We start from the raw sequence: 27,399 nt of genomic DNA on the forward strand, positions 1-27,399 counted from the left end.
TATTAGGGCTTCTATATATACAGCCTAAACGCAGCACACCGTTTTCTGTCCTTCGATCAAACCATAGGGACTCCTGAAAATTCTGATCTACAATACTGACAGGAATAACCGGAAATTCCTCCTTTATATACACACAAATACCCCTGCCTTCACAATCAATGTTGCTGTAAGGTATGTTATATCCATCTACCTTCAGATTTTCTGCTTGTAAGCTATATATTGAGTGTTTTGGTTTCACCTCGGTTACACAAATAATATCAGGGGCATGACGTATTGTGACAACTTTTAACTCGTTCAGTTTATTCTTTAATGAGTCCGCATTCGTATAAAGTATTTTACAATATTTTGGCCCGTTATCTACGGGCATCAGATCGAAAGGGCTGCCCTGCGTTGTAGTTCTTGTCTTAGCATCTTATATTGTTCTCTGTCTTTCTTCGATATATCAGCTGTAATATGTAATTGTTCTAGTATCGTTTTATCTGTCTCATTTACACTTCTCCTTAATTCGCTATTTTTGCTTAACACTTTTACTGGATCTTCCTTCGACCAGAACAAAACTTTAATAGGTCTTGTCTTTTGTTGTTGGCGAAGAACGTAATCGGAATATTTGTCGAATTTTCAAAGTATTTTGGTAAACTGGTTCGACATTTATATCTGGATATGGATTTTTGTCCTGTATTCTAAAACGCAGTAACTTGAACAGACGTCTAACTTCGTTACTATCATCAACTAATCTATCCTTAAACTCATCCTTCAATGATTCCTCAATCTGATGTATCACCAAATTGAATTCTCTTTTCTCATTTTCAAGTTTGTCTTTAACATCCTTCAGTTTGCTGTCGATATTCGAGTCCAAATCTTTCATCTTCTGGTCAACTCTTTTGTTGAATTCTGTAAGTTCCTTGTTCACTACTTCGGTTACTGCTGCATCCACCTCAATTTTGATTGTCTTTTTGACGTCATCTATTTTTTCATTTAAAGCATCAAAGCGTCTGTGATTATCTAATACTAATCTATTTAATGTGTCAGCAATAGTTTGTATTGTCGCCTCTTGTCTGAGATAAGTCAGTTGAGCTCTAGGCCTACTCCTCTCAGTCATCTCCTTTGGACGTGCCCCGTTCTCTGTGGTCCTCCCTTTTTTGGATACCTGTTTATCTACCTGACTTACATCAGTAGTTGCTTCTTCAGGATCTGTAGGCAATCTGGCTCGTTTGGACGTAGTACTATTAACTGGATGGGAATCTGTTCTAATCGCTCCTTGTCCGTCTTTATCGTGATCATCAACCATAGAATGCCTCATGTCGTGAAGATTTATTTTACTTTGGGCGACTGCCAAACTCAATATATCATGATTTTCCCCTGTGGCTGTATCATAACTAATCTCTGGTCCCACCTCACTTATAGGTCCTCCTCTCGACATAGTAACCAATGGGGATGGGGTTTGTATTATAGCAGGTCTCATCGTATATTGAGATGGATTTACCCTGTCTGGCATTGCAATAAGATCGAGGGAGGGTACTGTCCCATTTGGATATTCCCGTTGTTGGTCCATAATATTATAGTTCTTCTATATTCTCTATACCGTGTATATGCTAAAGATTTAATCTAGCTAATATATGCAAATGAAGACATAGTAGAGTCAAAAGTTATTTACCAATTCCAATCAAGATGGTCTCACGCCTTCATTTAAAGCTTGTGAGGGCAGTTTGACTTTCCGGGGTACCTTCCCAATATGCGCGCCACACACGTAATTAAAAAGTTACCAAATTCTTTCAAAATCATTTTCCCGGCCACTGGCATGGTTCCATCCCCGGCCCGATCATCGTTGTAAAGATGCGCTTCTGATAGACTGCATATGGTATAATATGGACTTGAAAGGTTCCATTATTTTCACAGCGATGTGGTCACTGCATTGATCCAGTTTATCATTGAGTTTGTGATTGTATAAAGTTATAAAAACGTCTCAATAAATTATTTTGTCAAAATTAATGATTTTTGTGATATATATTTTGGTGCGTTGGGTGCCCTAAACTAAAGTTACGGTGACTCCATCCAGGATAGATAGCCACAATAAAATTTTGCTATCAATTATCATATTGCTTCCAGAAAAATTTCAATCTAAAGCCAATTGGTTAAATATGTAATAGGCCTAAGCTTATGTGGTGTTGTTTTTGCAAATCTCCAATGTTTGAAAAATGTCTCAATATTGCCCACACGACCCGGCTTGGATAGAAACGATGGTGAGAATTACGCCCTTTTCATGTTTTCTTCGGGCACTTGTACACGACGAGGCAGATAATAATAAAACAAAATGGCACATTTCAGTCGGCCATCGCTACCCTGCCAACATGGGTCCCTGGATCCGCACCAAATGCCCACTGCCTAAAATAAGCTTTATATAAATGAGAAAAGTAAGTTCAGTTGAGGTCAGTTCAAAATATGTTGCGGATTAACCCATATGGGTCTTAAGTACAATTTTGTAACGCAAAAATATCTTGAGAGTGCGCATAGATTTAAATGTTTTGTCCTACATTTCGGAGCCGCCTAATTATATAAGTTGGATTCATACTCGTAATTAAGACCAATTTGAGGTGCGTGTTCAGAAAACTTAGAGAAATACCAGTAACACAAAAGATCGACCCTAGCTAAAAATTGATAGACTTAGTTCTAAGAACATTGTGAAAAAAATGTTCTTAATTGTCGAGGTGGGATTCGAACCCAAACAGTGACGTCACCTGGTGTGAATAATGGCTCCTTTTCGATGCTGCGCGTGCGGTTCAGTGGTTGAGAATAAAGGAAGAGGTGCTGGTTTTGTGGCGGATGGTCGAGTAGTGACGCGAGATGACGCAGGCAATGGCGTGGATAAGAGGGTCTCGACTACTACGCTACGGTACGGTAGGCATAAGCAGCTAGGGCCCTGGGACCGCATTCACGAAGCAAGTTACGTGTCACGTCAGATTTACGGGTGAACTTACGCCTTACGACGGGCGAACTTGCGGGTTGTCTACGTGGTGGTATTCACGAAACTACCCGTAAGCAGTGAGTTCGCACGTAAATTCACCCGTCGTAAGTTCACCCGTAAGTTCACCCGTAAATCTTACGGCACTTAATAAAGGGCAAATGCCATCAAAATTGTACTCTCCGCGATTTCTTAACCAGAGCAGAAGAAACTGGGTCCTGCTAAAGTATGAAACTACGAAATTACAAAACTACGAAATTACGAAATGGAAATTTTTTTGCCAGGAGTGCTAAAATACGAACCGAAATACGAAACGAAATGGTCACATTTCAAACACACGCCCATACCAGGGGCGGATCCAGGGGGATGAGTAGACATTATTGGAAGGAAATTTAAGGGCACCCTTCTGATCTTAGGGCACACCCAGTAGCCAGGTCAATGCGAGCGCCGAAAACTTTGAAAATATGGTACCATTTAAAGGCTTTTAGAGGGCTTCTAGAGGCTAGCAGAGCAATCCAGAATAAACGAATCCGAGAAGATTTCAACAGATGCGGATAAAAAATGAAGCTGGCGAACCCATGAAAGAATGGTTGTCGCCAACTTCAAGATCAACAATGAATTTCACAGAAGACACCCAAGAAAAACACTGGCATTGTTTTTTATATTTTCCTTAGTGCCCCTATAATCTTTAAAAGTGCCCCTTAACAATTATACAGAATACGGCTAAGTTGCCCCTTCATTGTTAACAATCGGCAAAAATTGCCTCGTCTTCACATTTATCCGTATGTCGTGTGCCGTATTCCAAAGCAAAAGTGCCCTTAAAATTTTAAGAATTAGGCAAAAAAATGCCTTTTTCATCAGCATTCACCGCGAATTAAAGCCTGACCCTTGAAAAGGCAAAGTGCCCTTTTCTTCAACATTTTCCGCGTATAGTGCCCTCTTCTAAAGTACGAGTGCCCCCTTTAGTCCTCCCTGAAAATGCAAGGACAAGGTGCCCTCATCAAAAGCATGAGTGCCCCTTAAAAAAGGAAAGTGCCCTTCTTAATTTATCATGATTAAAGGCCTAATATCAAATATGATTATCTCTCCTCACTTTCTCGGAAGCAGTATTTACTGATTAATTTTATAATTATGCCCGGATTCCGGACACGGAATTAGCGGTTGCTGAAATAATGCCGTCAAAAATATTGCCGGTGAAATTTCGAAGGGCACTTAAAACTTCTAGACCGTATTGGGCAATACGGCTAATACGGTCTGGATCCGCCCCTGCATACTATGGTCAAAGCTCGTTATAACGCTACGGGACTGTAAAAATCTCGGCGGTGCATGTAAATGATCTTTTGATACCATATTAGTACCATATTCAAGAATTTATTTTCTTAAACTGGAAGGTTTTAAGAACGTCTACAATTAGTAGAAACTTGTAGGATGTTCTCAAAAACAAATAATGAATACGCTGCGCCATTTCCACGAACTCAGACGCGGTAAAGCATAGTGAAACGATAGGCCCTACACATGGACTACATGACTATCTTTTTACCGCTTAACAGCGTAGTGACGAGCAATTTGAAAAAAATTCCGGCCGTGATTTTTCTTTTCAAATCCGCATCCCTTGCAAAATCCAGACAGGGTAAAGGTCTTAGTTTATTTCGTTTTGATAATGGAAAATAAATGATACAGTGCGATACTGCTGACCACATGTATCAATTATTAACATAACAGACGGGGGAAACATCATTGGCGTTTTATAACGAAAGTTTTTTCTAAGAGTTAGAATAGGACTGTATGATTTCATTGGCGTTATGGCGGAGGGTCGAGAGCTATTCCTTAGATACACAATTCAGGCTTCACAAAATGAACTGTGCACTAGGATCAAATTGATCCATAAGTGAATTTACATTTACTATGACGAACTTTGACTATTTCTCTGAACCATTACTACCGTACTTACGTATTCCAAAAATATGACAGATATAATGACTTTTTCCTCCTTCGATTAAGAAGTATACTAGAAAAGTTTGATGTTTGTTCAATAAAAAAAGATTGAATTGAAAACTTATGCAATATGCAATATTTTGAATGAAATCAGAAGATTTGGAATTTATAATTGATACGACTTACGTGAAAATTTCACCCAGCACTGGCAGTGGTTGTCTCCACCAGTGATCTACGATCCTAGTGTAACCAACCACCCAGACGCGTGCATTCAAATTCGCTGTACAGTTGCCGACCAGAATTTGGTCGGCTTTTTTGAACGTGTTCAAACTGCGATATCTCAGCAAATAAACAACCGATTTTGATGAATAAACTATGTACACTAACCTTATGATGTCTTACGTTTGTTCATTATATAATTTTGACGATAAATCTGATTCTAGTACGATTAAATTCAAGATACAAAAATGATGCGCTGTTTAGCGATGAGACACGCATTGCTCAAGTTGTCTTGTTGCTAACGAACTACAGTGTTACAATGCCTAGTTTCAAAGTGAAAAAATGGTGTCATTTTTGCTTTTTCTGTATTTATATCGCATCAAGCACGGACTATGATGAAGGAACCTCCGAATGAATATAATAATAAGAAAACTGAATGTTTGAGGTTTGTAAAGAGAGTTAATTTTTCACAATCGGTTTGATGAAACTGGATTTCTAGTGGTTTAAAGTCACAGTGATTTAAGAGTATTGAGAAAATGTTGTTCGTGTCTTAGTGTCCGTGGTACATCACAGACACTAAGGTTCTTGGTGAAGTGAAAATAAAACTTATAAAGTACGAGTTATAAGCATTATTTTATAAGGTTTAAAGAAGAAAAAAATCGGGACCAAAATAATTATACGAGAGATGTGATGATACGACTAATTCGATGACGACTTATGCGGGGTTGACTGTAGCAGAAAGGAAAGGCAAGCGCTTCACGCGACACCGAGCTTGTAACCATGATAGGATTATCCCGTTCTTGGACACGGGCTGACATATCTGAACCTGTCTAGTAGCGATCATTTAGCTCAGAAAAAATTAATGTACAGGGTAGATTAGCGGCCGGTCAGCAGAGGAGAAACAAGGTATCAATTTTTTAGCCTAAACACTGCAGGATATATTTTAAGGCACACTTCGTTCTCTAACCCGTAATTTATTAATCGCTACCTTCCAGTTGTATATGAGCATGTGCAGATCATTCTCCCTGATGGCATCGCTAAACTTAGTCGCGGCGCGGAACCCTGCCACACTAGACCGGGTGCGCATGTTTAAGCCAGCTCCACGAATCCGCTGCTATAGCGCAAAAAATTACAAAATTTTCGTTTCATATTACATTTTATACTTTAGCAGGACCCGCGAAAAAATGACCATTTCGTTTCGTAGTTTAGCATTTCGTATAGTATTTCGTTTCGTACTTTAGCATTTCTTAATTTCCTTTTGCATTTCGTTCCATATTTCGTAATTTCGTTGCATATTTCTTAATTTCGTAGTTTCGTACTTTAGAAGTACCCGAAGAAACTTTAGTTTAGTATCAACAGGGGTCCGGTTCCACAGTTGTGAGTTAAAGTTAACTCAGAGTTAAAATCAGTTCATTTACAATGTTTTAACTCTAGAATCAAATTTAACTCAGAACGGTGGAACTGGACCCTGAGATGTGCCTGAAAAAAGGAGCACAAATTAGCCGTAATAGTTAGCGGAATAGTCATCTATTTATCCTTTTCACTGCGTGCGTATAGTTCATATTGTAGCGGAACGGGGATAAATAAATAACCCCGGCAAAATATTCTTCCTCTGAAGTCCGGTTCCATGTCATTGGTAGCGTTCAATAAAACCGAATTTAAATTGGCGTCCGCCACTGGGTCCGTCCCGGGTCCATCCAGTGCCGGAAGGGAACTGGATAAGGGGATGTGTGGTTTAACATCCACCCCGAGATAAGTAAATAAAAAGAAAGAAAATAACCACTAGAGAATATCCGTCATTATGATTCGACCATCAAGGACCGTCATAAAGGGTAAGTAAATAAAGTGAGGCCTATCGCCGCTGGCAAACACCTCCTCCACTGTTGTCGCTCCCACTTTCCGTGACTCGAGTCACCTGGCCAAAGTAACCACCCCCAACCCACTCAGGATAGACGTCAGGGGATTTCTCACATCATCGCTCTATCGCGTCCTCAGAGCGGCACAAAATTCCGTCTACCCCCCTGGGCCGAGTCACACAACATTCCAAGTGCCCACCGCACAATCTCGTCCCCCGCACAGTCTCATGGGATCAGCGAACAACTAGTCTGGACCTCAACCAAATATCTTTGTGCAACGTTGACGACAAACGTCTCTCAAATCTACATACAACTGCGTCATCTAGTTCGAATCCTGTCATTGGGGCTTGCGTGGTGATGCAGATAAGAAAGAGGAATCCAGGATCTCGATACTACGTAAACAAACTCGTATAGAATATAGTACGAAAAAGTGCGTGTCTTTATTTACTCGATGGACATCCCGACAACACTAGCAACCGTTATCGATATAAATAGGCATACTTGTAATATACACTTGGAAATAAACCTTCGCATACTGATTACTAATACGATTCGTTGACTAAAAATGATATAAAAGAAACGTAAGGCGTTCTCGAGCTCATCCTCAGGCTTCAGATCCGAAAGCTAGGAAACTGGCTTGGAGCTTAAAGCTTAAACTGCGGTCCGATGATAAGTTGGTAAGCTTGACTGGTAAGCTGGTTGATAAGCTTGCACAGAGTCGATGTTGAAGCTGAAAAACTGGGTCAAAATTCGCAGGCACAAGCTTCAGCGAGCTTGTCCTGGAGCTACGGCTAAAATCTTGAATAATTTGGGCATCCCGCATCGGCTTGAGGATGAGCTTGAGCAACGAAATCAACTTCCGGGACCCGGAGGTACGGAGGAGCTCAGAGAGTAACACACGTACCAATAGTGAGCGGAGAACTGTCGAATCTCCGGCCGCGAGCCGTATTTATAGGCGATGCAGTGACGTCACAACCAGCTTGGGATGCTGATTGGACCACTGAGGCAGAGCGCCGCGCGGCTAGAGACACGATCACATACAACGATTTAAGAATAATAGAAACAAGTACAATACTAATACACATATATTGAACAAAACACTATACGATTCACCGATTTGTAAAATTGTCTGTAAACCTATTCCAACTTTATCTTGACAGTGATAACACAAAAAAAAACAAATAATATCTTTACATACACCATTACCATCCGGACGGGACTCGAGTCGTGCTGACTCGTACAGCGGAGCACAGCTCGAGCTAAAAACAATATATACAAACAGCCGGTATAAAAATAGATCGGATACAAAAAATATTATAGCCTGAGTTATAGCTAAATCCATTTGTCAAAATAATCTAAAATCTATAAGATATAATGATTGTCATGCAATGCTACGGATTAATACTGAATATCGAACACGAGGGAAGGTATAGGGAGAAAACCACCAGGAGCGCTGACCCAGATTGGTGGACCTGACACGACCGCAGTCACTTCCCAGCAATTTTCGCCACAATACCCCCTCCCAGCCTCAAACGTATCGAGGCGAATACGAATCAAATACGGAAAATTTTTCATGAAGTCGAAGGTGGTTGTTCTTGTTTCTCGAGTTCCCGGCAAATCTCACACAGGCAGCACTATAAATCTTCGACCTCGGTACCGTACATCACATGGCGATGAATCTTTATCCCGGCCGACGTCCCGACCGGTTTAAATGGCAAACCTGCCAGGCGACGGCAGTCCGCGTAGAACTGACACTGTGGGTTTTCGTTCCGCGGATGTGTAATTTCTATCGTCGACAGAAATCTGGAATGCACGTGCTTTTTAGTTGCGCAAGGCACACTCCGTTGCTGCTTCTTGTTCAATTCCTGGTCGAGGAATGTCCCAAAATTTGAAAAATAATTATATTTGATCGAGGCGTGTATATATTTGTTGAAATAATGTAAGGTCAGTTGGAGATTGGTCATCGGTCAGGTGATATCTCCGGATTTGTAATATCGTAATTAAAAGTGATTATTTATACTGATATCTGAAACTGATATCTATGAAATTTGTGAATACATCACATTTGAAAATGAATTTTACATAATATTCTATTTTGATGGCATATGCTCTTTAAATAACAAAGCGCATATTATTCTTTGAACCATCATTGGCGAAGGCCCGTCCAGACGCCGGCCTTAGGAAAATTTGCGGATCAAAAGATCCACTCATTGGTAACATTCATTCGTTTTCGTTCAAAATATACACATACTTTTTAACTTACTTCATTTAAGGCCAATATAATAGGAGAAAGAAACAAAACTTTCATCCCAAATGCTATAGTTGTGAAATTGCTTTTTTGTGCATCTAAAGGCTAAAAATGATTCCTTGTTTCTCCATCTACCTATCACCTATCTATCCAGTACATAAAATCACGATCAGGCTAACTACTGACCTGGCAGCTATAGAAATGGACTGATTACAAATTGGACCCGGCCGCCAGTGCGGAAAAACAAGGTATCAGTTTTTTGCCTAATTTTCAAAAATTTTCTGCGCGCGCAGCCTGAAATTTGCGAGGGTACATCACAACACATTTCACTTTCAAGAAGCAAGTTTTACTTTCAGAAAAATCGATTCAATGTTAACTAGAGTTGTTTTTTTAAGCAAAATAGCCTATTTTTTGTTTGGAAGATGTATTACTAAGACGTGAATGAATTCATATGTTATCGCTGATTGAAATGTCCGTTAACGTATCGCTGACTCATTTCTTATCCATCACGGAGACCGTCATCGGCCCTGGCGTAATGTTCCTCCTCATCTGGTCGCTCTTCAAATTCATTTCCTGGTAATGGAAGGCCGTGTAATTGACAAAAGTTGTGAAGTAGCATAGTAACCGCAATCACCGAACTGCATTTTTGATGGCTAAGCATAATAGCAACACATAAAAATGAGAATTATTAATAAATGAGATCATGAATTCCATTTCAAGCAATGTAATTCATCCCTGGATTTAGATTTAGAATTGAATGCGGTATCTGTTTGTTAATATCATATACCATCGATTGATACTTGTAATTTGTTGTTTTTACACAGCACAGCATGTTGCACACTTGACATTTAGCGAACTTACCACAATTGTGGCACACCAACCATCGCATCTTCCATCGGCCAAATGTGCATTCAATTTTGCACCTTGTTTTCTTGTGGCTGACGATGTATTTCTGCTCCCCTTCTGTCCTCGGTTGATCAAACAGTGTCATCGAGTATTTCCGCAGAGGATTTCCACTATCTCCAAGTAAGACACAGTTTTCTGAATGTACCATAATGTCTCTGAGACCGCAATTGCTCCATATGTGAGCATCATAAGTTGAACCCGGCCAACGCACCACAATATCGAGAAATTTCATTGACGCATCACAAACTCCTTGAATGTTGATGGCGTGAAAATTCTTCGGCACACGTAGATGTTCTCGTTTACAACGGGCCGTTTAATTCTAACAAATGCGAAAAATGCGCTCTCTCCAAAAATTTCGACGTAACTCGTTCACGTAGCAAAATTGCAGCCATTTTTGAAAGTGCGCGTTTGATCGAAGCAACACTGACAAAGGTTTCCACAACAATGCGATTACAATAGTGACGTCGGATACCATAGATGATTATCGTGCACTTGACATAGGTTTTCGAAACTTGATAGTATGGATTGTAAGAAAAGACGCAAGTCCAATTGGACGGAAGAAGATTTTAGTAGACCTCGTAAGCGAGAAATACAATACCTTAAAGACCGCGTTCAACAACGTGATACAAATAAACTGAAGAACGAAGTTTGGCAATGCATTACAAATCAAGTGAATGCCGCTTCAACCGAGGAAAGGACAGTTTTAGAAACGAAGAAGAAATTCGAAGATTTGAAAGCTGCAGCAAAAAAGAAAGCGAACTGGATCAAGAACTCTTCTAATCGAACTGGTGGAGGAGAACCAACGTCACTTCAGTTGACACCCGTGGAAGAGGCGATCGTGTTTATGATTGGAAGCGATGCAGTGTATGGTTTAAAAGGGTTAGATTCCAGCAACTGTACACATGAAGATCATGTCATTTTGGTAGATGCATCCGTGCCGGTTCAGGTAGCCAACGAAGGTCTTACTGTAAAGCCAACCGATCGATCTACACCGGTAAGTTCGCCAAAAGCCAGAAAAAATTTACAGTCGACAAAACAATAAAACAAACTCTGATCTTTTGTATTTGTTTCAACAGAAAACTATGAAAAGAAGTGATTGTAGCCGTGAGAAGGGATCAGGAACCGATTGTAAGGAAGTGAAGCGACCGAAAATGTCTCATAAAATTGGCGGCCAAGATGAACTTTTTGAAATCGAAAGAGAGAGACTTTCCATTGAAAAGCAATGACTAGACGTAGAGAAAGATATATTACGACAACTTGAAACTATATCTGCAGTTCTTACGCAGCGTTACGTGGCAACTTTTGAAGAATCAGGGAAAACCTATTTCAACATCTAATGTGATCTAATGTTTTGTTTTCAATGTTCTGTTTTCCTGTTACATTTTTTTAAGTATACACTATTTCGATGAATAAATTGACATCAGTTCTAAGTCAGAGTCATATTCTACCAAATTATGAATATTCTCACTTTTTGTTGTTGAGGTAAATATGATGGAAATCATGTAGGTTTTATTCACAAAGAATCATCTGCCGTCTCATCCGCCTACAAGTGTCAAATCCAAACTCATAATTACTCAGATTTAAGACAGAGGGGACTTACGTGGGAACTTACGGGTAGGTGAGTCCGCCCAAAAATTCTCGCTACATTTAGGGCAGACTTACGTGACACGTAAGTTACAGGTGCTTCGTGAATAAGGACTTTTCTCTACGTGTGAACTTACGGGCAGACTTATGTGACACGTAGGCTTACCCAGCTTTGTGAATACGGCCCCAGGCCTGAGAGACAAGGAAGTAAGTTTTGATGAGTGAGTGGAAGTCTGACCGTTTGGTTTGTTAATGTTGGATTGAGTTGGAGGGAGGAGGGGTAGTGTGCTGATCCGCATCATATAAGAATGATGATCCGGATGATGCGGATCATGCCAGCGCTAGTTACATGTAGTCTATTTTAGAATCTCTCTTTCAGTACGTCATCGGCAATCCAGTTTAATCAGGTCGACTTGCATAGGGGACTACGTATTTCTACGGGTATACCGTAAATTTACGTGACATCCGGTAAATCCCGTAAATTTACGAGACTATCTTCAAAGGCCACACAAACAACTTATTCTTTGTTTCTTAATATTGATTTGTTAGAATAGGGGTTGGCTTGAGCCGCGGAGCCGCCCAGTGCAGAAAAATTTCCCCACAGCGAGCTGTCCGTTGCGGGGCAGTCTCCGCGCATCATGTAGCTAGCATGGTGTAGTAAAGGCCTTTTTTTTTTAATTGCTTGCAGCACGGATTTTATTACCCAAAAAATGGAAGGGTGGAGGGAAAAAAATAAAAAAGATTTTTCCAAAAGACCTTGTAAAAAAGTGGAAGGGTGAAGGGAAAAAAAATTAAAAAAATGATTTTATTTAGATAAAAATGATATTATTGAGTTTCATCGCATAATCTGGAAGGGTGAAGGGAAGAAAAACAAACAAAAAATAAACATTTTCCCATTTATTGCCTGCTATTATGGGATATCCTGGAGGTATAAAAGAAAAGATAAAAAATTGTTAAATCACATATTTCTTTATTTCAGAACAGAACACAATCTTATTGATTTCCTTATTTTGTGCCCCTCCCAACCACGCACAGTCCAGCATCAAGGCACGTAATGCAAATTGGAGGCACAGTCTTGTATAATGCCTCTGCCTCTTTCCATCTTTCATCGTCTTGGACTCTGCTGTGGCGCCTCCCTCCACTCTCACCACCTTTCCACCATCTGTATCTACCATCGATGCCACATCAGACACCCTGAGACCAAGTGACAGCCTTGACAGTCGCCTGTCTTTGCTTCCTTTTCCGACAAATGAGTTGGAAAGCTGCCGCCGCCATTTTCGCTTGCCGAAATCCTACTATTTACTGAAAGAAACCTCGATGACAAAAATCGGGAACATTGAAAAAAGACGGAGGTCGGAAAAACATAAAATTTTATTTTTATGCCCCCACAACGCGTTGTGGGGGGGCATACTATATTCACCTCGTCGTCCGTCCGTCTGTCCGCAGTGGTTTCCGTGCCCTAGCACCCAAACCCTTTGACAAATTTTCCTGTGCTGTACTAGATGAGGTTAGTAACTGATTAGATTTTGGATCCTGTAGGTCCAAGGTAAAGGTCACAGGAAGTCATTTTGTAAATTTCATTTCCGGGCGCAAACTCATAAACGGTTTAAGATAACTTGGTGAAATTTAATGGATGAGTTATCCTAGAGACTGGGGGTAACCGATTAGATTTTGGGTCCTGTAGGGTCAAGGTCACAGGAAGCCATTTTGGAAATTTAATTTCCGGGCTCTAACTCATAAACGATTTGAGATAACTCAGTGAAATCTATGGATGGGTTATCCCAGTGACCGTGGGTAACTGATTAGATTTTGGAACCTGTAGGTCATAGGTCAAGGTCACCAGGAGCTGTTTTGTATTTTTAATTTCCGGGCTCTAACTCATGAACGATTTAAGATAACTTGCTGAAATTTTATGGATGGGTTACCCTAGAGACCTTCAGTGACTGCTTAGATATCGGGTCCTGTAGGTCTAAGGTCAAGGTAACCAGAAGTTATTTTGCTATTTTCATTTCCGGTTTATAACTCATAAATGGTTTTTGATAACTTAGTGAAATTAAATTGATGGATTGTCCTAGAGCAAATAGATTAGATGTTGGGTCCTGTAGGTCAAAGGTCAAGGTCACCAGAAGTTGTTTTGGAATTTTCATTTCCGGGCTCTAATTCATCGATTGTTTACGATTACTATGTAAAATGATTAATGAATTAATCTTGTACTTAACTCTCAGGCGTTTCACCTGATGTGGGGGCATCAGTCGTCTTCAGCGACATTCTAGTTTTCTCTAATTTAGCGGTCATTGTAGAATGGCGGGCGGGAAAAATAAAAATATTTTTTATTTTTTTTAAAGTTCACGGATTTTCAGCATGGGTGAAGGGAAAAAAATGTTTCTTTTTTCCCAAATTGACGGAAACGACTGCGCCGGATCCGTGCTGCAAGCAATTAAAAAAAAGGCCTAACACATCTATGGAAAGATGTTGTAGAGGGGGTGTTTTCTGGCATAAAACTGTAATCTGGTAAACAATCTAACTTAATGCAATCCTCTATCAAATTTCCTGTTTGTACCTAAGTGATAGATATACTAATTCTGTTGAGACCTGTGAGGTATGTACCCCAAAAAGTTAGTGAAATATCTCAGAAAAACAGGTCTCATCCATTTATAAATAGACACAGACTCTGGCTCTTAAGTTTGAAAAAACAACTTTTAATGAAATGTGCTGTGTTCTTTTTACCTGGATACAACAATTTTTGCAAGTTTGCAGAGCATTCTCCAAATACCGGTATTTAAGACAAACATACCATATGACCACTTTGCACAAGCGACTGTTGTCAAAGTAAATAATATTCCATTGGATATTGATTTCAAGAAATAGAAAAACGATATCAAACTATTGAAAGATTAATCAACTAGATGATAATTTCGTGAGTACCGGGTAGTTTTTCTTTTCGGGTAGTTTAGAATTAGTTCCCAATTTTCTCCTTCATATTAGGCCAATTCTCTTGGAGTTTTAGAGGATTTCCATTATAATTTGATTCTTACACTGAACCCTTTTTTTTACGAAAAGAACAAGGCTCCCATCAGTTGCCTGATAATAGCCTACAGGTTAGCTTAAGTAGATAGGGGTGGGCGGTTCCGTACTTTAATCATTATTCAAAACAGCGATCCATCCAAATTCATGCGATCCAGCAGACAGTTTCTTAAGGAATAACCTCGTCTTTTGAATTTGTCATTACACCTTTGCCTTACACGTTGTCTCCTTACACCCCAGATTAACTGTCCAAAAAGGGGAAGTCGTCTCCTTACACCCCAAACTTCCTGTCCAATATGGGGTAGCCATCTCCTTAAGCCCCAGACTAACTGTCCAATATGGGGAAGTCATCTCCTTACATCCTAGACTAACTGTCCAATACGGGGAAGTCGTCTCCGTAAAAATGTGCATGATTTAAACAAATTAACAAACAGAAGTCCAAAGATTAATATGAAGATGAATTTCGTTTATTTTACAGTTGATGATGATAAAAAGTGCAAGTGAGTCTAAAGGTTTCACAAGCATTTGATAATTTCAGGCCCACATTTGAATTGTAAAAATGCAATACGGTCACATTTAACTTCCAGAGACATGTTAAGTTAATAAAAATGTCATAATAATATTGATGTGCTAATACATGTATAATGCAATACGTTTTACTAAAATTGAGTGATCAAATGTTGACGAAAAACCAAAAACCATAGCATTAGAAAGTTCAGTATTGTATCAACTGGGCGGCTGATGTGATGATGATCATTTTTAAAAACAATTTGTCAACAAAGAGAATTTACCTCAAATTGCATATGGATATTTGAAAAATTAGATGCACTGGTACATGCATTTTTTTGAAATACATAGAGCCTAAAATAATTAACCTAAAATAGTTACGGGGAACTTCGATATCCAAGGCATAAAGTTAGTTGATTTGATATTTTCAATTAACTGAAACTGTCAACTCATCCGGATAAAAAATACTATAGAAAAAACATTCAGCTATCCCAAGCTATGAAATAAATAGCCTTACTACCCTTATGAAAATGGTACACGTGTATTTAGCTAAATACACGTGTAATACACGTGTAATATGAAATTACACGTGTACTTTTGACATGTATTTTGAAGTACATGTGTAAAACACGTGTATTTCTAAAATGCACGTGTAGTTTGGACATGTATTTTGAATTACACGTGTACTGAAGATGTGTATTTTGAAATACACGTGTAACTTAGGACGTGTATTTTAAAAACACGTGTAAATTCATGTGTGGCTTCTGAAATACATGTGCAATCTGGATGCATGTACCTTGGCTAAAAAATTATACATGTACCTTGTTTCTCATAATTGGTCACTTTTGTAAACTGCAATAAAATTTGTAATTACATCATTTAGCTTCACATGATTTCATAAAAAGTAAGATTTTGCATGTAATGTTCGGAGAATTGAAGGAATCTCCTGTCTTTTTAATTGTTTGATCCTCATTTAGTAGCTTTTTCCAGGATGCCATGTCAAAAAATCATGTTGTTTGTCCTGTATTGACTAGATTGGATCCTGTATGAATGAAGCACATGTCTTTGTTGCCCTCTGAATAAATCCAAAAACTGTTTCACAAAAATCATGATCTGAACAAAAAATTTTGGATATTTCATTTATTATCAAGATAACTAGAGGCTTAGGGGACTGCCCAAGCCCCGAATTACAATGTTATTTATGAAAAATGTTGAATATATTGCTGTCACCAGCTCCAAGTGTTCTGCTTTCCTTGTAGGCCCATACACAAAAAATGTCCTTTTTCCTCTAATGTTGCCTTATCGTACTGTATATCACATAATGAACATTTGTATCATACCTGCAGTTTTTTTAATAATGTCTTACATACAGCGCAGTAATATTTGTTCACCTCCGCACATAGAGAAAATCTTTTCAAAATAGGCATTTAGAACTGCGTAGAACCGCTTCTCAGTAACAGTAAATTCAACCGATCCAACAATCCAGTCAAAACAGTTGATGTGGATCCAGCTTTGAGGGAGAACATCATAATAGTAGTAACAGCCCCACGAAGGGTCACCTCAGCATTTGTGTGGAGAGGATCATCTATTTCCATCAATGAGCTGTGGCTGCAAAACAGATTAAACATTTTGGTGATTGGTCAAGTTCATATCGGATGAGTAGATTGGCAATTATGATTGCATTCACTTTAGTCATAAGGCACTGTATTACTAACTTACGTCGTCACAACCATTGTCTGCATTATTGGTGGATTGTGGCCATTTTCAATTCTTAAATCTTCCAGATTCTCAAAATCGACTTCTTGAAAAATCAAAATGTCCATCATTTAGCAACATATTACAAACTACAAAACAAGAAGTAATTTGAGAATAAATTATTCCCAAGCATATAGAACTTAAGGCTACAGTAGGCCTATACGTAGGTTGGTTTCCAGCTAGCGATTTCGTAGCATATTGTTGCGATGAACATGCATAACGTACCAGATCGGACCTGGATTTTTTGTCTGTAAGGGCTTATATACGAAATACCTAGCATTGTCTATCATACATTATCCATTATATATGTATACACCACATTTTGTATGTTATACACATAAAAAGTATGTGGTACAATGCGATCGTCCAATACAGACACTGAGACAGACAGAGGCCATCCCCTCAATTAGCACTGAGCCCGCTTGTGAAAACTAACAACATTAACATTAAACTAAACAATTGGCCTATGCAATAGCATAATTCTCCATGTCTCTTGTTTGTCCTGTCAACTTTATTGAACTGTCAAACCAATAATTTACTTGTTTAACATTATTATTGATAAGGACCAATAAAGTCAATTTGATTTGCTTAGATTTAAAATGATCTTACCTCCAAATGTTTAACATGTAGGCCTACTCGCGTATTTTAACTGGCCTTCTACTTGCAATTTCTTTTTCAAACTCCATGCTTGCAAAAGACGAATTCGGTTGGTATACATCGATATTTACCGGTAATTTTTCCACTAAAAAGTGCATCTTTATGTTATTTGTCTTCCATTTTGGAACACTACTAAAATGAAAACCTCACTGACGAACTGACTAGCTCCGATTAAATGGTTTTCAATGAACAGAAAAACAACCTAGACAAAATAATCTCATCTAAATGTTGAATTAAATACTAACAGGCCTTATTCATGCACCTTTTTGTCTATTTTTATAATACAGCGTATATTTAAATGATCGTCATTTCTTCACTGAATCGTTATTTTCAACTTACTTAATTGATTTTGCCTTAGCTTCATAATAACTTAGTATAAGTAATTTTTTTACTAATTAAATATCACTTATCACGATTATTCTTAAATTCTAAAAGAACTAAAATGCTGATGTAAAACTTATTAATAATTAAATAATCTATTTCAATTAAACTCCCAAGCACCCCTGCGCGGTGGCAGCCATATTGCCATTGTTAAGCAACACGTTTTCACGCCGTTTTCACAGGCTTTCACGATCTATTCAGTATTATATTCTCATAATGATTGCAAAACGCATTGGATGACAATGTATAATAGGGGATCATTGACAACTGGACCAAAAGTGACACTGCTTCTTTGTTTGAGGTGAAACACATAGTGGATCATTGAATGATTAGATTCATTAGAGTGGATTCGAATGGAAGTGGAACAGAAAAAGTCGAAGGCCATTTGATTTATTATCCCGCGTTTAAAGGACGCGTTGTGGATTGTTCAGGTATTATTATTGTTATGTACATGTAGTAAAGTAAACGTTTATTGTGTTGGGCTTCAGGCCACCACAAGGTCACTAAAAGAATATGCTTATTGGAATGAAAACTAACATGACTAAGTAAATATTGTAGGCCTAGAATCTTTATTTTTAGTATTGAATTGAATTTGAATTAGTTATGGTTATTAGTAGGCCTTAAATGATTGAATGTCCAGTGAAAAAATTGTGAGTGATCATTCCAATCGTGAGGGATAAAAATGGAGTTTCTTTGGTGTTTATTCATCCAATCTAAAAACCGCAGGATCATTTTGATTTTGTTGTGCGCCCATCATCGCCATTAAATTTGTATGCTGGACATGAAATTAGGTCGCTGTCGGAGTTTCGATTGTCGGCAAAAACGACGTTAGTGCAATCAATTCTTGACCATTTTTTTTCAAACTTTATAGGGTCTACACCAATAAGAATTGATCCAAGCCGACACTATTAAATTGGAATTCCCATTTTTTGGCTTAAAAATGTGCCCACCAGGGGATTGTTGGAAAATGATGTTAGCGCGAGAGAGCCTTCAATTTTCCACTGATTTCTCAACAATGACAGTGTGATGAAAATCAGGTATTTACATAATAGATTATATGAGCGTCGAAATGGTTTTAGTATAGATTACAGCGTGAGCATTGTAAATTCTTCTCATTTTAGGATGCCTACTCACTATTGAATGATACAACAGCTGCTGCCATACGCTGATTATTCTGAAAACCTAATACTGTTGGGTGCATGCATGCTGTCGTCCACTCATTTAAAAGAAGAACTAATTGTCAAGGCATTGGACTGGATGCGAAGCAATGAAAGTCTTCCATGAGGAAAAAAGTTGGACCCAAACCGGGTCAGCTAAATAATACGTAAGTACATGAATTCAATATATAATGGCTAGCGTTCATTTGTTGTTGATTTACAGGGGCGGATCCAAGCTGGAAGAACGAGGGTTCAGCTCTTATGAAAAGGGCACTAGTCAATACAGGTCTCACGGTGTGAAACGGTAGTATGGGGTTTGTGCACTTCGATCATAGGGTGGAATTTTTCACCTGTGATTCAAAAGGGCACTTGGTCAGAAAAGGGGAGGGTTTAACGTTTAATATGGCGCTCGAGGCGAACAATCACCGTGTCCTGATGCGTTGGGTGATTCAGTCGAAGGACGTGTTGGATTCGGGCGATTCAGTCGGCGCAGACCCTGACAAATTAGGTGATTTTACTGACGATTTCGTTGCACAACATAAGTGCTCGACGAAATTGCCTAATGTGTCCCCAGCTTTAGTCCATTTGAGACTTTAGCCCAAGCGGGCTATTGCATTCACCCTTTGTTCGTCTGTTGTTGGAATCCAGTATTTTGGGAGGTTTTAATACTCTTGATATTTAAGTTATACATATATCTATCCTAGCCATGTCTCCAGCCCAAAACTGGTCCGAATCGAGATGGCCAACTGCATTGGCCATTTTCGTTCCCCAAAATCATCACTTATGCAATTTTTTGAAGTTTTCAAGGGAAATTTTGAAGATGCTTCAATCTTGACACAAGATGGCCATCATGTGACCTTTTTTGTACCCAAAAAGGTCATTTTTGCCTTGTAGCTGCCTAATGGTTTGCAATTTTTCTTTGAAATTTGTAATGGGTGTACATTCTTAACAATCTAAAACATACGAGACAGATTTTTCGATCAGTCATGCGTGACACATTTGGCAGCCATCTTAGTGTCATCAGTTCTTATTCATAGATAGAAAAAGGTTTTTGAAGGAAAATATCAACAGGTTTTGACTTATAGTCTTGATATTTGATAATTGTTACCACTGTTGTAGTATTCATCTCATGTGGAATTGGGGTTACCCAGGTTTTTGTTCTCACCACCAGGGGGAGTTGAATATTGAATTATATACAATTTGTCTAATTTATTTTTGTACCTATGAATACTTTATAACATCGATCAATTATGAAATTGTAGCTTGTGACATGTTCTATGATAGTGGTGAGTTTCAATGTCCTGTTTCTATTTTATTATGTTGATTGGTTAGCATTCGAAACCATATGGGCATGGTGTCCCTAGACCCCTTGTTTTTCATCAGGTGGCGTTGAACATTGAAATTTCCAGATTGTCAAGCATTTCACCATATGGCTTAAAATCAAGTCATTGAAGAGTGCAAAAACTGTTAACTGTTATATGCAGAAGACTCTTAGAAAAAGCTACAGAATTCAATCATCATCCCAAGCAGCTGAAGTTGAATTATTTATCCGGGTAAAGAAATCATTTTATACTTTTGCTTAATTTTTTTCAAATGGTTATCATTTCAGAACAATGTCAAAAGGAGAAGGGTGCGAAAGAGGCCAACATAAGACATGCCATTACTCAAAGATTTATAAAATTTATGAAGATGAATAAATCAGTTAGTATGGAAAATGTGAATCTCTTGAGTACGTTCATTCTAAACAGCACATGGATTAAGGAGATTTCCTCACATGGTGGTTTGATTTGAATTCAACAAAAAATAGCAATTGAAGACACCTGTATTTAGCATGAAGTACACGTGTAAGACACGTGTAATATTGGATGAAATACACATGTAATTAGGATAAAGTACACGTGTAATACAAGATGAAAAACACGTGTAATAAGGATGAAGTACACGTGTAATTTGGATGAAGTACACGTGTAATAAGGATGAAGTACACGTGTAATTAGGATGAAGTACACGTGTAATTGGGATAAAGTACACGTGTAAAATTGGGCCAATTTTACACGTGTACTTGAAGTACACGTGTAATTAGGATGAAGTACACGTGTAATTGGGATAAAGTACACGTGTAAAAGTGGGCCAATTTTACACGTGTACTTGAAATACACGTGTATTTTCATTTACAATTACACGTGTACCATTTTCATAAGGGTATGCTTGAGATGAGGATCGAGCCCCTGATGTTGACAATGTGATTTGGGGGAGTTCAGAATCCCTCACACACACACAACTATGAAACGTCATATGATTGTCCCTTTCCCTTCTACTCCCTCTCTATCAACTGCAGTGTACTCAAATAAGGATTAAGGTGTATTGCCGTAATGTATTGTCTATCAATTAAAGAATTTAACACACGCGTTACAACACCAGTTTTCCCGAATTACTTGCTCCAATTCGTTTTGAGCTAAATTGATGCAACTAGAATGATACCACCTAACACAATGATTGCAACCAATCTGAAAGATTTAAAAGGAGATAATTCGCTTTTATGCGGGGGAAATATTTTTTAAGTAATTTACTCAATCAATCACTACCAGCTGTATACATATACTTTTATGATAAGGCATATATTTCTTGATTCAGAATACATGATTCCGCAAATGATTTCATATGCTTACCCATTGAGATCCATTCTCTCCAGACCGGCAACATGCCCAACAACTATTTTCTACATCGACTAGCGATGTCTCGCAGCGATGTCTTTGCGCTTTGCTTTAGGATTTACGGCAATTTCTTTGTTTTTTCAGCAGTAATTCGGCATACTGTACACGTTTTAGGGAAATAGATATCGAGGTCTTAAGCTTGTCTCTGCACTAAGTACAAGTACAAGTACAAGTATAGGCCTTTATTGTTCTTTATTATCGGAACTTACATGTATTACGTATATGCCACAGTAATGGCCATCTTGTTGCAAAGGATGAAAGCGTCCCAAATCTTTGATTTTCAGTGCGATCTCCCTGTACCGCAGATATCTCCTATTCATTCGAAAGAATAAAGCAACGTACAATGGATACAAAGCTTTTGTATTATCTTCTTTGAGTGAAATTGAGCCCAGAAAAAGAAAAGATTAAACATGCCTGAAATTATCTCTGGCTTGGAGAGCTGCGTTTTCATTATATCCAAGTGGGTCAATGTAGATGAAATTTCGCAGACGAGGTTGAACCACCTGTGAAAAGATAGGAAAGTGTCATCAAATTAAGCGCTCTTATTTAGGAAGGCAAACAAAAAAATTGTACTCACCACTAGAACCCAATGACTCCTATTGTTCCTATGATTGTGTCTTTTGATTCGAAACGATCCTGAATTCGGTTTATATATGCAATATGTTCAATGAATATGGGTAATCAAATCAATTCTTAGATCAGACATACGCACGCACCCTACCGCATGCACGCACACACAGATACACACATGCACGCACGCAGACACGCACAAGCACCAATTATCAAATTATCAGACAGAAAATCAAGATCAAATTACTCAATTAGGTCAAATTACTAAACTCAATCAAAGTCTTCAAATAATTAGTATTAACCAATGCATATTAAATTCATTCATTAAACAAAATCTAAAACAAATAAAATGATACCATGAATCCACGAATCTCTTGACGAACCTTCCTTGCTACCGACGATCTTCCGAGGTTATGATTCAAATAATTCCACGACGCAAAAATACGCACTCAGATACAGAGACACAGACACACTGCCAGTTTTTATAAAACACTAAAAACCACGTGATTAGAAAAATTTTGATGCCAGGATTTAAATTAGTAACAGTTGTATGAATTTGTATGAGCTATGTTCTGCGAAACATTAAGACTTTTATCTTTCATATTGGCAAATATGTGTGGGTTGGTTTCTTAGAATTGAGCATTTGTGCCTCTCCTATTAAGGATTTCAATTGTGGCTTGCATGTCTTGAGTTGGAAGGATGTACACATTTTTGTTTTGCTTTCCCTGTGTTCCAACTAGTTCCAATCTGAAAAAAATATGATGGACTTTAAGAGACTTCTTAGAAACATGTTCTATTGCAATGTATGATTAAGTATGATAACTTACTGATCTATTAGTTTCTTTTCTATGTCGGATATGCATTTATTGATAGTCTCCAATTTTTGCCACCTTCATAGTCAATCGGCTTAAGAATCCGATTTCACTGCTTCGTTCTTTACTAACACCCTCTGTAATGTTGCTTCAGCATGTGCCTTGAAAGTTGCTGGATGCAGATCTTTTTTCCAAGTTGGTCTTTGTGCTCTTGCATTTTTACATCAAAATGATTCCTCAAGGTGATTGAATCATTTGATATGGGAAGGAAGGACATTCTATTTAAGCTTTGTGTATTCTGTGTGGTGAGAGCAATGCTGAATATTTTGTCTGACCATTCACTTAGATGAAGCTTGATGTAGACATCAAAGCATTTGAATGTGTTGTCATCGCCACTCATTCCTCTTTTAATTTCTGCACATTTTATCAGGTGATTACCAATTCTGAGTGCGTAGCTAGGTATCTCAAATACTTGAATCTGTTCAGAGTTTATTATGTGTCATGCTTCTTACACTGCGCATTCTTCGGCAGACATCTGCTCTTCTTGGGCTCTTCCTAATTTTTCTATAAGTATCCCTTTAAAGGAGCAAACTCTGCAGTGTCTCCAAAGCTCTTGTACAACAAAAAATTTAAAACAAAAAATACATGGCAGGAAATCATTGTTTCTTGAACCTGAATGACGTCTTGCTGCAATGATATGCCTTTCACCTGTTGCTAAAAACTAGATGTTCTGTTTGAAATTTCTTATGTGTTTCAATTTTGCAAAATGAGGGTTTGCTTCATTTTTAATCTTCCTTAGCAAGAGCCAGAATGCAGAATCATTGGCGTGCTGGCTGATGTGGTGATTTTGTTTTTGGATATTTATAGAGTTCCTCAAAAAGTAGCATGAAAGTATAGCTTGTTATAAAGTCGCTATTATTTTGATGTTCTTGCAGTGATTGTACTCTCGGCCCTATAGAAATTGAAATGTATATATAATCTTAAATCCCCCTGGTTATCGAAAGGGTATAAGTGCTTGAAGCTTGCTAAATATTTTTCTTTGTTAATATAAGTTGTCTTTCACTAAGTGATGGCAATTTTCTTCAACATTTCGAGGATAGTTGTACATTTTTTGCTTGGAGATAGGTGAAAATGCTAGGCTAAACAAACGAAAAACCATTCAAATGAATGTAAACACAGATTGTGGCATTATTTCACGATATTCCTCTTCTGTCATTACTGTTTGAGACCTAAGTGCCTCTTCTAGTTAGTTGTCTGCACTACCATCAGTATCACATCTCTAGATAGATCTATTCCAATATTGGTATCAGAACCTCGGTTGCTCACTCACTGATCAACTATGAGGAAGTGTTTAATTGTCCGACTTCTGTAATACGTCTAACCCGCACTTGCCTGTTGTTATCGGCCACCGTGTGGTCCTCCAAATCTGATTACCTAAATCACCGATACCGACAACAAAATACAAAACGCAAACACTGGAATAAAATACTACTTTATATATATATGTCTATTATTGATAAGGAAGTTACTCAAATTATCAAATTATCAGACAGAGAAAAATAAGATCAAATTACTCAATTATGTCAAATTACTAAACTCAATCAAAGACTTCAAATAATTAGAATTAACTAATGCATATTAAATTCATTCATCAAACAAAGTCTAGAACGAATAAAATGATACCACCAATCTCTTGACGAACCTTCCTTGCTGCTGACGATCTTCCGAGGTTATGATTCAAATAATTCCACGACGCAAAAATACGAACTCAGATACAGAGACACAGAAACACTGTCAGTTTTTATAAAACCCCCATGATTAGAAAAATTTTGATACCAGGACTTAAAAATTAGTAACAGTTGTATGAATTTGTATGTGCTATGTTCTGCAGAGTCTGCCAAACATTAAGACTTTTTTCTTTGATATTTGCAAATATGTGTGGGTTGGTTTCCCAGAATTGAGCATTTGTGCCTCTCCTATTAAGGATTTCAATTGTGGCTTGCATATCTCGAGTTGAAGGATGTACACATGTTTGTTTTGCTTTCCCTGTGTTTCAACTAGTTCCATTCTGAAAAGAATATGATGGAGAATAATAAAGAGACTTCTTAAAAATATGTTCTATTGCAATGTATGATTAAGTATGATAACTAACTGATCTATTAGTTTCTTTTCTATGTCGGATAAGCACCATGTAATGTCATCATTTATTGGTAGTCTCCAATTTTTGCTCCCTTCATAGACATCTCGCTTAAGAACTCCGATTTCACTGCTTCTTAGTTGAATATTAACACCCTCTGTAATGTTGCTTCAGCGTGTGCCTTGAAAGTTGCTGGATGTGGATCTTTTTTTCAAGTTGGTCTTTGTGCTTTTGCATTTTTACATCAAAATGATTCATCTAGGAGATTGAATCATTTGATGTGGGAAGGAAGGACATTCTATTAAAGCTTTGTGTATTCAGTGTGGCGAGAGCAATGCTGAATATTTTGTCTGACCATTCACTTAGATGAAGCTTGATGTAGGCATCAAGGCATTTGAATGTGTTGTCATCGCCACTCATTCCTCTTTTAATTTCTGCACATTTTATCAGGTGATTACCAATTCTGAGTGCGCAGCTAGGTATCTCAAATACATGAATCTGTTCAGAGTTTCTTATGTGTCATGCTTCTTACACTGCGCATTCTTTGGCAGACATCTGCTCTTCTTGGGCTCTTCCTAATTTTTCTATAAGTATCCCTTTAAAGGAGCAAACTCTGCAGTGTCTCCAAAGCTCTTGTACAACAAAAAATTTAAAACAAAAAATACATGGCAGGAAATCATTGTTTCTTGAACCTGAATGACGTCTTGCTGCAATGATATGCCTTTCACCTGTTGCTAAAACCTAGATGTTCTGTTTGAAATTTCCCATGTGTTTCAATTTTGCAAAATGAGGGTTTGCTTCATTTTTAATCTTCCTTAGCAAGAGCCAGAATGCAGAATCATTGGAGTGCTGGCTGATGTGGTGATTTTGTTTTTCGATATTTATAGAGTTCCTCAAAAAAGTAGCATGGAAATAGCTTGTTATAAAGTCGCTATTATTTTGATGTTCTTGCAGTGATTGTACTCTCGGCCCTATAGAAATTGAAAGGTGTATATAATCTTAAATCCCCCTGGTTATCGAAAGGGTATAAGTGCTTGAAGCTTGCTAAATATTTTTCTTTGTCTGTTAATATAAGTTGTCTTTCACTGAGTGATGGCAATTTTCTTCAACATTTCGAGGATAGTTGTACATTTTTTGCTTGGAGATAGGTGAAAATGCTAGGCTAAACAAACGAAAAACCATTCAAATGAATGTAAACACAGATTGTGGCATTATTTCACGATATTCCTCTTCTGTCATTACTGTTTGAGACCTAAGTGCCTCTTCTAGTTAGTTGTCTGCACTACCATCAGTATCACATCTCTAGATAGATCTATTCCAATATTGGTATCAGAACCTCGGTTGCTCACTCACTGATCAACTATGAGGAAGTGTTTAATTGTCCGACTTCTGTAATACGTCTAACCCGCACTTGCCTGTTGTTATCGGCCACCGTGTGGTCCTCCAAATCTGATTACCTAAATCACCGATACCGACAACAAAATACAAAACGCAAACACTGGAATAAAATACTACTCAATATATATATATGTCTATTATTGATAAGGAAGTTACTCAAATTATCAAATTATCAGACAGAGAAAAATAAGATCAAATTACTCAATTATGTCAAATTACTAAACTCAATCAAAGACTTCAAATAATTAGAATTAACTAATGCATATTAAATTCATTCATTAAACAAAGTCTAGAACGAATAAAATGATACCACGAATCTCTTGACGAACCTTCCTTGCTGCTGACGATCTTCCGAGGTTATGATTCAAATAATTCCACGACGCAAAAATACGAACTCAGATACAGAGACACAGAAACACTGTCAGTTTTTATAAAACCCCCATGATTAGAAAAATTTTGATACCAGGACTTGAATTAGTAACAGTTGTATGAATTTGTATGTGCTATGTTCTGCAGAGTCTGCCAAACATTAAGACTTTTTTCTTTGATATTTGCAAATATGTGTGGGTTGGTTTCCCAG

At 37.9% G+C, this 27,399-nt stretch overlaps 1 protein-coding gene and 2 long non-coding RNA genes across 3 annotated transcripts; 2 read left to right on the top strand and 1 right to left on the bottom strand.

Annotated features, from left to right (window-relative positions):
- The first annotated feature begins 10,635 nt into the window (after positions 1 to 10,635).
- On the top strand, positions 10,636 to 11,349 carry LOC141898983 (uncharacterized). The gene is made up of 2 exons (XM_074785132.1): positions 10,636 to 11,117; positions 11,200 to 11,349. Exons 1-2 carry the CDS (start codon positions 10,644 to 10,646, stop codon positions 11,347 to 11,349), a joined length of 624 nt encoding a protein of 207 aa, XP_074641233.1. The 5' UTR covers positions 10,636 to 10,643.
- A 4,985-nt stretch (positions 11,350 to 16,334) lies between these two features.
- LOC141900470 (uncharacterized) lies at positions 16,335 to 17,798 on the bottom strand. Its single transcript, XR_012618698.1, has 3 exons — positions 17,603 to 17,798; positions 16,958 to 17,082; positions 16,335 to 16,846 (listed from the first exon to the last, which is right to left on the bottom strand). It is a non-coding gene; the product is annotated as an uncharacterized LOC141900470 (long non-coding RNA).
- Positions 17,799 to 18,170: 372 nt separating this feature from the next.
- LOC141900471 (uncharacterized) lies at positions 18,171 to 20,906 on the top strand. Its single transcript, XR_012618699.1, has 4 exons — positions 18,171 to 18,462; positions 18,903 to 19,068; positions 19,153 to 19,355; positions 20,798 to 20,906. It is a non-coding gene; the product is annotated as an uncharacterized LOC141900471 (long non-coding RNA).
- The last annotated feature ends 6,493 nt before the right edge of the window (positions 20,907 to 27,399 follow it).

This window comes from Tubulanus polymorphus, chromosome 2, assembly GCF_964204645.1.
Source record: "Tubulanus polymorphus chromosome 2, tnTubPoly1.2, whole genome shotgun sequence".
Lineage (NCBI taxonomy): Eukaryota > Metazoa > Nemertea > Palaeonemertea > Tubulaniformes > Tubulanidae > Tubulanus > Tubulanus polymorphus.